Here is a 15,931-nt window from a genome sequence, read left to right as displayed (position 1 = left end):
CTAAAATGCAGGCAAGGAGGGGTTTTTCTACAAATGTAGTTCGGGTGTGTGGTCATGACTGCAAAGACATTTGCTTATATTTACGTCCTGTGTTATCTATACTTTAGAAGCCTCGACGCTGCGTCCTGCCTATCATTTAATCCATAGAAAATTAAGAAAGATCATCAGCCTCGGTATTATATTTATTTAGTCGGTAGATATTGTTTGTCATTTAGGGGTAAACAACCAAATCTACAAGATGTGATGTCAGTCAACAGCAACACGTGCAGGTTTGCGCTTGCTTCAGTGACTGCACTCTACCCTTTAGGCTGCTGCGTAAAGATTGTAGGCTATGCAAAGCTTTCAAAAGCTACCGCCTAATAAATCCCTTACTGGAATAATTCAGTAAGCGGAATCTTTCAATTCAGCCTTTAGATGTTTAAAATAAATAAACGTTAAAGTATCACACTATGCAAATGGTGAAAGCGGTGTTCTATTGGTTTTTATCAGTGAATTATCAGTCGTAAACTATCAAAAAATGAAGATGGACTGCAAATGGTTCATGTTGATCGGTTTGAGGTCGGCACGCAGCATGTGTTCACTGCCCTTACGTCCATTTGCAACTTCAGGTTCATGGTTAGTGTAGGACATATTGTATGCGTTCCACGATCGTGGAGCCCTGTGAGCTCTTGCCCTCCCTTGCCCTCATCCAATAGCATTTTAAAGGATATATTCCGTGTATGTGTGTGCGTGTGTGCGTGTGTGTGCGCGCGCGCGCGTGTGTGTGTGTTAGAGAAGGAGAAATTAATGTGCATGTGCAGAGTGATTAGTGGGTTTGAAAAGCAAGCTCTGGCTCTGCCCGGTTTCCCGCTCTGGCACCACGAAGTAGGAGGAAGTGTTTCGCTAGAAGATGATGACAGAGGTCAGGCACTGCTAATGGGCCACTGAAGAGGAGTGGAGGCGAGGCACAGACCAGGAACACATACATTAATACACTAGTACCATCACCAATCAGCATAGGTGCGCTACCCTCTCTCTCTCTCTCTCTCTCTCTCTCTCTCTCTCTCTCTCTCTCTCTCTCTCTCTCTCTCTCTCTCACGAGCGCACATTTTCAGTCTCGCGCAGTCCTGACATCCCATTTTATTGTCAATATCTGCTTCCTTCACAGGGATTTCAATCTCTATTCAAGATCACTTGGAAAATATATACAAGGACAATTATTCGACGGGGCTATCCAGCGCTGTGGCTCCGTCTCTTTTGCGCTCAGACTTATCAACAAGGGCTTTGGCTGCAGTGTACACAGGATGCCTCAAAAAGGTAAACTCCGATTTCTTGGCACTTAGTACCTACATTTCAGACAGCACACATTTATTCACCCAACCATGCGTACCCCAACCAAGCTTACACATTACACGATTTTAGAGTGAAACATAAAATAAGGCTACGTGTTGAAAAGGCAAATTACAATTAAGTTAATAACTTGCAAGTTCTTGTTGTAATTTAGAAAGAGAATCCGATTGGCTCAAGTTTTCAGTGATGGTTATGTCGGCTTTGATGAAGGAACTTCGGCACACAGTCTAGTGGCAGCCTAATTGGAACATTTCAGTCCGCCTCTTTCTTACTCTGGTATTGCTTGAATGCCGTCGTTGGTTGCGGATAGCTTAATGCTTATTTATAACAGGAAAGAGTAAAACGTCACGTTATGCCAGTAATCAGTCCAGAGAATGGGGACGCAATGATCCGATGAGCAAGGGTGTCAAGTTGAATCATACAGTCAGACTCACCCGGGCACCATCACAAAAAAATATGCTCTGTGAACTTTTTCCTAAAGTTCACAAACCCTAAACCTTTTCCATGTATTCAATTACAATTGAAATAGTCCTACTTACTCAACACAAATAGTAAAGTGGTTTTAACATTTGCAGGATATATAGGCCTATGTGAAAACAGTTCAGAAATCCACTCATAATAAATAATACATGATTAAGCTTAGTCTGTAGCTATTTTTCCATCCAAAATAATGATGATGATTAGAATTGGTGCGTAATTAGGCTACTTTTTACATGCTCTAGATAAAACAAGTAGAAGAAAATACAGACAAAGCTCAACATTAAAAAATATTGTTTATATTACAGGTTAATTTTGATTGGGCTATTTATAACATTGGGATATGCATTACGCTTTTGACTCTTCCAGTACAATAGGCCAATTGCTTTATTCTAATTGCAAAAAAAATATGGTAGCTATTGGTCTAATGGTAGCTATGTAACATGTTATTGTTGCTATATGGAGTTGTTCTGCATATAAACGAAGGGAATAATATAGGCCTTAAGTCTGAAGAAGCATGTTCAATTGAAATTCCAGTAGTTGTGGGTTAAAACGGGCAAAATACAGATGAGGCCCTTGTATTTTGCGGACTGCATCAAATAAATTATATAATTGTAGCTAGACCTGAACAAAAAGCAAATGATTGGGTTTTCATCATCTCATCTTAGTGTGAAGTAAAAATCAAATCAAATCCAAATCAAATGTATTTATACAGCCCTTCTTACATCAGCTGATATGTCAAAGTGCTGTACAGAAACCCAGCCTAAAACCCCAAACAGCAAGCAATGCAGGTGTAGAGCACTAATAATTATATTTACAAGTAGGCTGCTTTCGGGTTAAGTTCATGCTTAAAACATTTGATTATTTTAGATATCAATATCAATATAAACTCAGAACCCTTTACTTTGCTTTTCCAACACTTTCCATTGCATCATTACATTTGAAAGCAATTAGCATGAGAAAAATGCAAAGAAATCTTTGTAGCTACACCTATCTACTTATAAACATCTACAATGACTGAACCAATAGCGCATGTAATTATTATAATTTTTTTTTAAAGGATTATTAATTGTGAATTGTAATGACGTCTTAGTTGAATTTACACAGTTTCTTTCGAGTATTCTCCATTCATAGGAATAACACGTACTGCACAGCTTGGATGTATAGGCTATTTATTTGTGGATGTACACTGTAAATACACACAGTCCATCCCCTGTTTAAAAAGGAGGTGACAAAAAGGGAGAAAATCTAAGCTTGGACATATTTCCTTATAGTGGCCTCCTTTTCGGCAAATGTTTTGAATGGGCTCTTTTTATGGCAATTGTCTTTTTCAAACCCGACTGAGCTGTTGAATATATATATATTTTAAACCTTAACCAAACACCAGTAACATCATTATTTCCAGATATTTATAACAATAAATTGCGTTTCTAATTTATAAAAATTAAAAAAAAATTAAAAAGCAGAGCGATACGGGCACCGGGTCACGGCAAGCAGCAGTGTAACTGTGGCGGTGTGAGGGGTTTGTTGTTGTGCTGGGTATGGCCGCAGTGGGAGGGGGTTGCTCCCTTCAGCTCTTTGTATTCCTGAGAGTTATTGGTACGGTTAGTACGAGGCTGGGTATATAGTTAGGGAGCCTCAGTTATACTCTCTGGGTTCTGGTGTAGAAGCAGAAAGGACGCCATTGTTGAAATTCTGCAGGCTTTGTTGGAGAGCCTTCACCCCCTTCCCGATTTCACTTTCCAGAGCAGCCAACCGAGGTAGACGGCGTATGTCACTAGACGACTACATCTAAAGACATCTAAACGTATATTACTGAAGTTGTTAATTGTATGGAAAGGGGATGGACTGAAATGTTCATGGCCAATATAATAACAGTGATATTAACATGAAGAGCCCTGAACAATGTTGCACCTCTTAATATGCACACTTATTCAGAATTCCTTAATTGTATTTCTTTATTAAAGGTAGCCTACTCTCAATACACCTAAAATACAGTTAAAGCTGCTAATATTTAACATTTTCTCAAATTACTGCAATGCTATTCATCTCATGAAATGAGTTGGAAAATACGTCTGACTTTATAAAAACGAAAGCTAAGGTGTACTAATAAAATGTTTTGCTTTGTCCATAGGGAGAATATATTAACTAGTGAGAAGCAGATGAGAGAGTCTTTAAATTGTTTTAAGCGGACAGTCCACACTGTTTCCAGGCAAGTTTAAACACTGAATATATATATTCAAAAACCTATAGAACAACAGACGATATTATGCTCTCGTATTATAAAATATGAATGGATAATAGCCTAATGCATCCTGAGTCATTCATGAGTAATAATAGTGCCCGCCGTAATTTTCTAATTGCACCAAATCAATGTCTGCGATGTGTATGTCCCCTTTATATTGTATTAGTCTATTATTATCAGCATGCCAATACTGATCATTGTCTTTCCTTTCCCATGACTAATAGAATACTATAACCGGGCCACGTGGGAATCTGGCGTTGCGTCCATGATGCAAAACAGTAAGTTGTGTTTTTTTCTGAGTAACTTATACTTTGAGCTGGAAAGAGGCAGGTGGCACATGACATTTATGCTGAAAGATGTTGGTTTGCATGTTTGTGTAGAATAAGGCCACTGCTGTTGGGCTTGTTTACATTTTATGAATTAGAAATGATTCTCATATTTTGTTCCACACAGTGGCCATTCTGTCATTGGACTTTGACTAGTATGCTTCCACTAACCTGTACGTGTAAGAACTGAAATAGAGCCCAACATCTGCAACTGTACTATCATATCAGAGAAGGGGCTAGCAGGAAGTAAAGGCCTAGATTAATTTATTTATTGGCCAATTGCACAACTTCCAATGCAGTTGTTTTGACACACACACACACACACACACACACACACACACACACACACACACACACACACACACACACACACACACACACACACACACACACACACACACACACACACACACACACACACACACACACACACACACACACACACACACACACACACACACACACACACACACACACACACACACACACACACACACACAGGAAGAAAGGTTATTCTTGATATGATAAAATAGCATTTCAGAAACGCCTGTTGGGGTATGCCAATTCACGTTGTTCATTATATGCACTAACGGACATTGCATTCATCTCATGGAGAATGTGTAATGTTTATGAAGAGGTTATCCCTTCTATATTACCACAGTGTGGGCTACAATTGTATGCTTTGATGAGACGTTGAGTTTTTTTTTATTTTTACGAATGCATTGGACCTATAAACGTTAGAGCAGATTTGACATATTTGAGATGTTATTCAGTAATTCATAATGAATCATGTTGTGTGGTTGGCAGAGTGACAATAAAATACATATATTTTCTTTCTTAATGCTGGACAAGAGGTGTATGACATCTGTAACGAAGGTGTGTGGAATAGCTTACCTCTCATTCTCTTAACTGAACGACACGTTTGTGCTGCAGTGTGCTTTCATATCTATGCCAATACATTATATTGCCTTGGCTTAGCCTCGAACCTCATGTATATGTCCATGTCAGGCCTAAAATGTATTACGTTATAGACGTAGGATCAGATGGAAGATGTGACACTCTACACTTGAAAGACATTCAACCAAACAAAGCATTTGAATCTAGGTCAGTTTAAGTAGGCCGTATGAAATAATTGAGCAGTGAGGTGAAGTCCCATATTCCCTCTCACATTTGAAAAAGAAAACTGAGGCCTTCAAATAAACGCAATAAACTGCACGAGTTTTTTCTTTGCTCATTAATTTTATTCGAGATTTTTTTCTAAAGACCAGACATATCGTGTCTGTTTTCCTCACCTTTTAAATGAGACTACTGGCAACCAACATATTAGGCCTAGGCTATATATTAGCCCGTAATCAAGATTGTATAGGCGTATGCCATTATTCATGTCTTGTTACATATTTTAATGTGATGGTGATGTTATATGGGGTGGTCTTTTGAGCGAAATGCTGAGCAGATATGATTCCGGTGAGGCCTTTAGTTTGTCTGAAGGTCGCGGCTGGCTCTGCAGGCTTTGTGCTAATAACTCCTGGGTGTATATGAAACTGAGCGTCCAAATTGACGCCATATGTTTTCCTATTAATTGACTTGCAATAGAATACAAGGCGCATAATCATTGCCACCCGGCGAGATCGACAGCACTTACCGTTGGGAATTATATAATGATAAAGAATTAGGCCTAACCTTTCTAGTGAAACTTTTATATTATTATCTCTGTGTGGCAGTGATCAAGTGGATTTATTTGAGCACTATACGGGAGGCGTGTTCAAATCCAATAAATCTTCAATATGCTTTTCCCTGCTGACCTATCAAATGCACAAACACAATTGATTTAATCTAATCCTGGAATTAACCTAAAAAAAATGACATAGCGATGGATTTTCTCTTACAGCAGTCTACCCCTAAGCAAATAGCCTATATTTCCACCCTGATTTTAGCTAGAATTTGTGACTTTAGCCCTATGGCAGTAGACAACAAATTCACAAACACAATGTTCTATTTGTAAGGCCTAATATAATATTATAATTGATGTAGGGCCTGCCTATTTTTAATTCGTATTTGAAAACAGTAACAAAACAGATATAAAACAAGGGAGTCTAAAGTCTCCAGCAGACTCATACAAACAGTGTAAATATAGGCTGTGTTGTTGTTTTTTGCTTGAAAAAAAAGAATGTCACTTTTTATATATTAAGAGCGACGCGCGCTCCCATTCTCGTGCCCGCGCACAGCCCCCTGGCTACCATAAAATGAAGCTTCCCTTGAAGGGTAAATGAGTAGGGTCCAATTTAGTCTGAGTGATATCCAAATGCAGACAGCTAGGGTCGTTTTATCATGCTACTATTTGTCGTGATGATGCGATTTTCAAAAGCAGAGCAGTGTCATAAAGTGACATGCCTGCCACAAGTGCTCCAACTGATCTTTTCAATTAGCCTTCCATGCATGATCCAGGGCGACTTCCGCCTATTTCTAGAAATTAAGCTCAAACTTGACGTGCAGCTAGCTTTATTTTAAAGACAAATGTCAGCCAGGCTCATCATATTTTCCCACTCTTCTATATTTGGAGCTTATTTATTGCTAAGGAGCTTGTGCTCTTAGAGTCAATTTAACGTGAGGCTTCGAAGGGAAGGGAGCGGAGAACTATAGCAGACGTAGGCGACTACAGGGAGGCTCCTTTTCCGTTTGACTTCAGGTTTGGTCTGGTTTTCTGGGCTATCCTAAGCTGGATATTGTTAATTGACTCGCATGAAAGTACTTGTTTACACGAGCGTTTGTGATGTTTTGGCTAGTGTAACAAACATCAAGTTGATAGACATAGGATTAGGTGATGATTTGTTTGAAGTGTTGACATTATACTGTAATTACTACTTTATAATGCTGTGCAGCAAATAGCATTTCCCTATTTGAGCTAAAGCTTTGCAAAGATGCGCAAATCTCGGCTCAGTGGGCTAGATATGTTTTGGTCCAGCTCATACAAACACCGCTGAGGCTAATCAATGTTCTGCATGTGTGATTAGAACAATATTGTAGAACATAATGATATTGCGTGCATATCCGGAAAGCATTTCAAACATATGACAAATGAACAATGGCAATAATTACACACTATGCAAAGTCCAGGGTGATTTCTTCTATGTTTGGTGCTGAACGTTCCGTTTAGTTTAGTCTCTTGTTTCGGCTTGATAACTTGTATTTGTGCATAGTTAACCACTAACCCGCTAGCATCGGAGACATCTGTAGTGAAGTGCCTAGCAGTTTTTAATCACAGCTCTTGATTCGTGGCTTAACTAAAGAGAGTGCAACCCCTGTCTCTGCCCAGGTCACAGCGGAGTGAATCAGCTTGGCGGAGTGTTCGTGAACGGCAGACCCCTGCCCGACTCAACCAGACAGAAAATAGTCGAGCTTGCTCACAGTGGCGCGCGGCCGTGCGATATATCCAGGATTCTGCAGGTGATAACACTGCATTCTTCTCGCTGTCTGCATAGTAAAACGCTTTAGAATAACATTTGCCTTGTGTAATTTGTATTTGGAACATACAACTAAATGCACAACCAACTATTGTTATTTCAAATCGTTTTAAGTTGCAGTTTTGATTTTGGATGGTGAATTACGAATTGTGGTTTGTGGTGATGCCAGGATACGTTAGGACACAACCTGCACACATATCCATCCAAAGTAGAGATCCACTATCAGATGCATTTAAACAAAGTGCAAGTAAAATTACCGTATACCATTCAAGGTATATTTCTTGTGTTATAGACCCATGGTGATGCAAAAGTCCAAGTGCTGGACAATGAAAACGTAAGCGTAACAATGTTTGTAGTATACACATATATTACACATTAGTCTTGAATAATGTATGTGATTTGTGTCTATTGTTTTCTATTTAGGTGTCAAACGGCTGTGTGAGTAAGATTCTGGGCAGATACTATGAAACTGGCTCCATCAGACCAAGGGCGATCGGGGGTAGCAAACCAAGAGTAGCAACTCCCGAGGTGGTCGGAAAAATTGCCATATACAAGAGGGAGTGCCCGTCAATCTTCGCGTGGGAAATTCGTGACAGACTGCTTTCAGAGGGGGTCTGCACAAACGATAATATACCCAGTGTAAGTTCATTGAGTGTAAGTTACTACTCATACCATTTTATACTAATTAAAAATGAAGTGGGTTAAATTACAATGAACAACTGACCTTAATATTGGTTATGATTATGCACCTGTTTCAGAACAATTACGCATTGCGATTGACGACATACATTTAGTTGATATTTTGTTTATTTCCCATTTTGATGCCGAGTTTCTTACACAAATACATATTTTTAATGTGAGGGTATGCATGCAATTATGTGACAGATCACTTTTACAAGCCAATGTTCCGTCACAACCAAGGGAAACGCGTTTAATTAATGTGAAGCATTTTGGGTTTGTCTTTCAGGTGTCATCGATAAACAGAGTACTGCGCAACCTGGCTAGCGAAAAGCAACAGATGGGCGCAGATGGCATGTATGAGAAGTTGAGAATGCTGAACGGTCAGACTGGGACGTGGGGAACCCGGCCGGGTTGGTACCCCGGAACCTCAGTGCCAGGACAGCCCAACACAGGTAGGAAAATCACTGGTTTTGGCGTGAGGAGTGAGAATGTCTTTATTAGGTCATTTTATAGCGGAAAAAGTGTTATTATTAGCAATTTTTTAAAATGATTATTGTTGTCGTTGTTGTCGTATATCATCATATCAGGCCTAATATTACCATCATTATTATTATTACAAAAAAATTAACAAAATAATATTTCCTTTTTATTTTATTGTTACAACCTTATTAGGCTACATTATTGAACGTAGCAGGGGAATATACTTTTTTGGGGGAAAATCTTAGAGGATATCAAAGTTCAGCTGATGTTGTTTGTCACCTATGCATCGGCTTTATTAGTCTTATTTGACCTATGCATAGAACTGAAATTCATCTGCTGTTAAATAGGCCTGTGCCATGCCCCGAAAATGATTCAAAGATTAGGCTACTTGGTATGATTCGACTAATTATTAACTTGCAAATTATCGACATGTTTTTCGACAGTTTTATTTTTTACAATAAGGTTGTCATTTCACAATTTAGTCTGTACGATTTAGTCTGAACGATTGATGCATTTCTAGGCCCATACTCTAGGCCTATTTCTGGAGGAGTTCGTCAATGAGTCCATATTTTCCCCATCCAAACTGCTTTAAGATGAACAAATGTGAAGCAGTGTGCGGTAGGCCTATCTGTACAAAGGATGTTTCTGTCACACTCAAGAATTTGTTATGGGAACAGTTCTGTCGCTATGTAATTGCTCATTAGAGAACGTTTTGTTTCTCATTAAGGCGACATGAATAAGCGTCTAGTTTGAGGAGACAGCTGTAGAAATGTTCCACGGGAGACCCATGGACACGATATGGCACCACTTGCCAATTAGACACGTCAGTTTTAAGAGAACTAAACAATAAAGGATGGACACTATTGAAATACAAATAACATTTTTTTTGTCCTTCATAATATCTGCGTTTTTGTTGTTGTTGTTGTTGTTGTTGTTAACTACACCTGTCTCGAATGAGGAATCCCCAACAAATAAATACATTAAGGTGAAAGGTGACCAAGTGCCAATAGTAACACATATATATTTTTATAGCAATTATTATTATTATTAAGTATTATTTATTTTGGGGGGCGGCAGGTAGTCTAGTGGTTCGAGCGTTAGGCCTGTAACCGAAAGTTTGCTGGATCGAATCCCAGAGCTGACAAGGTAAAAATCCGTCGTTCTGCCCCTGAGCAAGGCAATTAACCCACTGTTCCCCGTTTGGCCGTCATTGTAAATAAGAATTTGTTCTTAACTGAATTACCTAGTTAAATAAAGGTGAAATAAAAATGAAGTATAATAGTATCATAATTCTCTAATTATAGACTATCAAGGCTGTTATATAATAATAACGATGATAAGAAGTGCCTCTGCTGTTGTTGTTTGTACTTTGAATGTATCTCTGTTATCCTGTCTATTCAAAATATGCCCAAAATGTTTGTGTGAACACCTCAGCCAGCTATACCAACATCGTATGTTCACTTATGTTCTGCCATAAGTGTCTATACTTCCATGGAGTGCGATTTCAGGGAAATTAAGAATCCATTACTCCGGAAGCATACGGCAGGGTGAGGTCTCAGAGGGGGAGAAATATGGTCTCAATCTGATAAACGCCACGCAACAGTGAATAAAATAGTGGATTCATCGGAGTGACAGGGCCCAAAGAGAGACAACTCTTTCATAAGGAGAGGGTGAAAGCTCTCGCTTGCGATTTCGTGTTTTTAGAGATCAACGTGACAGTTATTCTTATCTTTTTTTCTTTATAGAGGGCTAAAGCTGTCTATGGGTTTTAGACACTTTCTCTTTCAGGGGGTCCCAGAATGTTTTTAGTTTCTATTGCTGAAAGATGCCGCAGTTGGTTCTCTATCTTTTGGCTTGTTTTACGCCTGACCGATTGCGACACGTGATACTAAGGAATGGTTTTATTTCCCAGCGCCTTTTATTAATGAAAACAAATCCCAAAATCTAGCGACAGTTGGTCTGACTGAGGGATAATAGAACGCACATTCACTCTTTTTTTTTTGACGGATTAGCTCCAAAACCATAGCGCACCGGTCACTGATAATCTTTCTTTTTGGACACAACAGGGACATTTAAAGGGGATAACTTTAATCTTCGCGTATGTTTATAATAATGTAATAAAACACCTTGTTCTGAATAATGCATTTGGTTTTGAGACAACACATCTGTCAGACAAGCATCGGCATAACTTCAGAGCAGAGTGAACAAAGCTACCCGCATATGATGATGGGTCTCTGCTGATATATAGTCGTTCAAACATATCCGCACCTATATTATTGAGCATACCAATACGGCTTAAGAATAGGTATACTGAGCAACCTGCCCGTGCATGTAGAAAAAACAAACACGAACTGTGAAATGCTAATCAGTCACACAATAAACTGCCAAAGCAGATGTATCTAGGCCTACATAAATAGGTATAACGTTTGCTACGTAGGCATAATGTCATGGATCAAAAGTATGCTGAATAAAGTGTCTAACAACGCCACTGACTGAGGGCCCTCAACTCACAGTTGGTTTCTCTGTCGCCTTTATGTAACAAACACTGTCTGAGCATAGAGATGTCTCATTCAATGTGTGCATTTTTTTCTTTCTTTTTTCCATGGCCTAAAGAAGCCATAAATCTGAACTGGCGTTCAACAGGGCATCCTAGGAGACAGTGATTAATGATAGTAGTGCATAAAGGTTAACATACTGAGCTGAGAAGTCTGTTGACTGGAATCCTCCATACAATGAAGGGCACTGCGAGCCTCGAGAGAATCCTTTTGTGGCCTCCAATTGTGTCCTCAAAATTCTACCCATGAAAGTTTGCCAACCCCTTCACAGACCATTAATTTAATAGTTCCCCTTACTCTCCTGGTATCGTGTGGTCGTGAAAAACGTGTTTAATTCAAGTGTTGTGGTTTATTTCAACGGTTGTACAAACGCCCATGTGGACATTTTAAAAAGGAAAGTTTGGATTTTAAAGCATTTCCTGGAATCTAAATAGGTTCTACCATGTTGTCTTATATTTCATCACGAGAAGTATTGCTACATGGTCATTAAAGATCTAAGCCAAAAATAATAATTTCTCACAACATTGTATCGCCATTTTCTATAGGCTGATGTAACTAATAATATCTGGTCAAAATAACACAATAAATTGTCAATACCAGTCAATATCAGTTTATCAGTTGGAAGAAGCAGAGAACGCAACAAGTCTCAACATTTCATATATTATAAAATAATGTTTTAGGCACAGGCGGGTTTTGGGCATATCCTCACAGGCCTCATTAAACTCTATGCAACGCAAAAGAAACTCCAATGCAAGAAAATGAAATAATTGCGCTAACAATAGGTGCAACTCTTGCTATGCATGAAAGCTGAACAAAGAGTGATAGTTTGAATTGATTGATTTATTATTTATTTTTCAGATGGTTGCCCACCGTCAGACGGCGGAGGTGAGAACACTAATTCAATAAGTTCGAATGGAGAAGACTCGGATGAGACCCAAATGAGACTTCAGCTGAAAAGAAAATTGCAAAGGAACCGCACTTCGTTCACACAAGAACAGATAGAAGCGCTTGAGAAAGGTAAATTATACCGCCACTGTCACATGTTCTCGTCCAACTGTCGGCCAAAGTAATCTCATTAATGAGCTGGTGGTACTAAATTAGTATATTTTAAGCATACTTAAGGCATCAAGACTGACTCATAACTAGGCCTATTCATTTGGAACATTACCACAGATTGCTGTTTTCAACGCTTTCACTGCAAATTAGATTTTTTCCCCCACAACTGTAATAGTCTGAATGCTTTTGTAGGCATATTTGATGTATATCACATTTAATTACTTCCATTCTAGTTCTAAATAATGTATTTATTTTTTCAGAGTTTGAAAGAACTCACTATCCAGATGTTTTCGCAAGGGAAAGACTTGCTGCCAAAATTGACCTCCCAGAGGCCAGAATACAGGTACAGTGACCTCTCCTTCTGCCTATTAACATCACCTTGAATTTAGGGACATTGTAATCACATTCAAAGAAGTGACCCATCCAACACTCACCATTGAAACATGAATGTGGTTTCAGGTGTGGTTTTCAAATAGAAGGGCAAAGTGGAGGAGAGAGGAGAAACTCCGGAATCAAAGGCGGCAAGCCAGTAACTCCTCCAGTCACATCCCTATCAGCAGCAGTTTCAGCACCAGTGTCTACCAGCCCATCCCACAGCCCACGACACCAGGTTGGAGTCAGTGATCTTTATCTTTAACAAAACGTCTTATCACATCATGTGCATTCCACCTTCATCTATTGTTGTAGGATCCATTTATGGGATTTTTAGAACTGTAGCCTAATCAGCATGTAAAACAAAAATGTGTACAAATGTGGGTGATAGGAGTGCCACTCAATCCATTCTATGTTCCTGCAAATCAATGTTGCAAATGGCAATCAGGTGCTGACTGGTCTCTAAAATAAATGTATATATCCTACCCCTGCAGTATCGTTCTCGTCAGGATCCATGTTGGGAAGACCAGACACAGCCCTTACAAACACATACAGTGCCCTGCCACCTATGCCAAGCTTCACCATGGCCAACAACCTGCCTATGCAAGTAAGTACATCACCGTCAGATCCAATAATAAATGTAGCATTTTTGGTGTTTTTTTCTAATGACTTTGCATAGCATCCAAGTTATTTACCACAATAAATGTAAACCTATACAAAGTACACATACACGTCACAAGTGAATGCTAAGAACTGGCAATGCTGTAGTAAATACTATGTTGAATTTGTAAACTAAATATGATAGTGCATTATTTACGTTCCCATGGCTTAGTGTGGCCCATCCCTTAGTTGTTGGGACCATAGATATGAGATGCTGCAAGGTGACAGGTGAATCTGACTGTCATGTGTGCTGTTTACCCCCCCCAGGCTCCTGTGCCCAGCCAGACCTCCTACTCCTGCATGCTGCCCACCAGTCCATCAGTCAACGGGCGGAGCTACGACACGTACACCCCTCCTCATATGCAGGCACATATGAACAGCCAGTCAATGGCAGGCTCAGGAGGCAACTCAACAGGTAAGCAGAGAAACGGGGTCATGACAAAATAAACAAACATCCAAGACATTATGAATCACCATTTGCAAACATGAGTAGGCCTGAACTGATCTACCGCTCTGTGTTTGTTGTGTCAGGTCTCATCTCTCCTGGAGTATCTGTTCCTGTCCAAGTGCCAGGCAGTGAAGCAGACATGTCCCAGTACTGGCCCAGGCTACAGTAGAGACACGACTACCGTCAACGTGTGACTCCTCGGATATTGTCTTGAATCGAAGAGGCTGTCCAGCAGTATTTAATTACAGACAAGAGAAAATAGACTCTAAAAGACACTATTTTGTACTGGGATTGTGCCAGTCTCTATCATTCTTTGGAGGCAAAGACTTGAAAAAGAAAAAAAGAGAAAGGACTTCTGTAAAGTGCCCGGTGTAACATCCTTAATGGGGGGAAAAATATCTCTGTTCTCCGTTTCCAACTTATGTCATTTTTGGTGTATTTGTATATGGCCATTTGTATGTCATAATGAAAAAACAACAACGTGGATGGACTGTGAAACTGAGTTGTTCCTTGCTTCTGCTGAAAAGAAGATAATTTGTGAAGAATTTTCTGCCATTAATAGTTTTTGTCAACGTATATCAAGAAGCTCTCCCAGTCTGTGTACAGAATGTGGACTCTGGTGAAACAAGTTTGTATCATTCAAAGGCAGAGCTGGACCAGCAGGTACCAGCTGGGTACGAGAAGCCCATTTCTCTGTTCTTTTCTTTTCCAAAGCTTTCTGGCAGAATCATTGTAAATGGAAAGCATTAACCGCTAAAAAAAGAGGTGAAAAAAAAAAAAAATTGGTAGCTAAAAACTGTAGATTGTGTCTTCGATATAATTCAGTTTGTTATGTCGAAATGTAAGTATTGGTCTTCCCTAGCAGTCTCCCGGACACAATTTCTATAATAAAGTTAATTTCATTTATATTTCTCTGAATATTCTATGTGTGTTTTATACACATCTTCAAGTAATTTCATTCAATTGGGTACAAGTTCTTTGTTATAGTTGTCGTTAAGAGTTTTACTTTATTCTGTCCCACTAAAACCTTTCACTGCAACAATGCATAGTAGCGCAAGGCCTTAAAGCCTTTTGAGGTTTGCATCTATACATGTCTGAATTAACCATTCTTGATTGTACAAACAGACCAAAGCCTTTGTATATAATTTATGACACAACCTCCATTTCCTTTTGTAGTCTTCTGTTGCCAATTTTGTAAATATTTTGTTGACAGAGTTTTAAATGTTAGTTTATCAGCTAGTCTTTAACTTATGAGCGAAAACCAGACATGTCCTTATAGCGGGTTGACCAGACCTTTGCTTGTCAGCGCTTTAATTTGTCTGACATGAGAGGATCCTGAAAAGTTACTTTTCACGAAAAGTGTTGCTCTACGACCTCCACAAGCTTCATGAGAGTCGCCTGAAGTCGGTGACACTGACGTACCAACTCCGAACAGGTCTTCTCACAAAATCGCCTGTCTAGTCTGAACGGTTTGAGATAGAATCTATTCGGACCCCACTACCGAAAGCTGAGATTCACACAAACACGGAAATGTTGTGCTCCATGACCCACACAAGCCCATTGCTGGGTGGTGAAAATGAACATAAGTGAATGAGGGGTAGAATGTGCCAAAAACAAAGGGGTAAATATGGGTCTAAAAATAGCTAAATGATCCATGGTATGACCATCTGAAGCTTAGTAGAACATCCCCCCCAAGGCTTAGGCTCAAGAGGGTTAGCTAGTAATAAAACATTTATTAAAAAGATAGGTGTCCAAATTATTGGCACCCCTGTTTTGAATACTCCGGCACCCTCCCCTTGCGAGGATAATGGCACTGAGCCTTTTAAAATATATATTTTATG

The 15,931-nt window shown here is 39.4% G+C and overlaps 1 protein-coding gene across 15 annotated transcripts in view; it reads left to right on the top strand.

Annotated features, from left to right (window-relative positions):
* Window positions 1-15,001, top strand: part of LOC118401006 (paired box protein Pax-6) — a 16,355-nt gene extending 1,354 nt beyond the window's left edge. The window contains exons 2-15 of one of the 15 annotated variants that reach the window (XM_035798110.1): window positions 1,148-1,296; window positions 3,941-4,018; window positions 4,276-4,329; window positions 5,230-5,253; window positions 7,691-7,821; window positions 8,131-8,172; window positions 8,262-8,492; window positions 8,806-8,971; window positions 12,413-12,571; window positions 12,871-12,953; window positions 13,070-13,226; window positions 13,477-13,589; window positions 13,910-14,057; window positions 14,174-15,001. In XM_035798110.1, coding sequence (XP_035654003.1) covers window positions 4,317-4,329; window positions 5,230-5,253; window positions 7,691-7,821; window positions 8,131-8,172; window positions 8,262-8,492; window positions 8,806-8,971; window positions 12,413-12,571; window positions 12,871-12,953; window positions 13,070-13,226; window positions 13,477-13,589; window positions 13,910-14,057; window positions 14,174-14,259 — 1,353 coding nt within the window. In that variant the 5' untranslated portion in view covers window positions 1,148-1,296; window positions 3,941-4,018; window positions 4,276-4,316 and the 3' untranslated portion in view covers window positions 14,260-15,001. Of the gene's footprint in view, window positions 1-375; window positions 1,000-1,147; window positions 1,297-3,940; window positions 4,019-4,275; window positions 4,330-5,229; window positions 5,254-7,690; window positions 7,822-8,130; window positions 8,173-8,261; window positions 8,493-8,805; window positions 8,972-12,412; window positions 12,572-12,870; window positions 12,954-13,069; window positions 13,227-13,476; window positions 13,590-13,909; window positions 14,058-14,173 lie in introns of those variants that run through there. The other 14 variants (XM_035798100.2, XM_035798104.2, XM_035798103.1 and 11 more) reach the window with 14 other exon arrangements.
* Window positions 15,002-15,931: the final 930 nt, after the last annotated feature.

Source organism: Oncorhynchus keta, chromosome 22 (assembly GCF_023373465.1).
Source record: "Oncorhynchus keta strain PuntledgeMale-10-30-2019 chromosome 22, Oket_V2, whole genome shotgun sequence".
NCBI lineage: Eukaryota > Metazoa > Chordata > Actinopteri > Salmoniformes > Salmonidae > Oncorhynchus > Oncorhynchus keta.
Note: the sequence above shows the minus strand (reverse complement) of the source record. Positions and strands in the feature narration are given on the sequence as shown.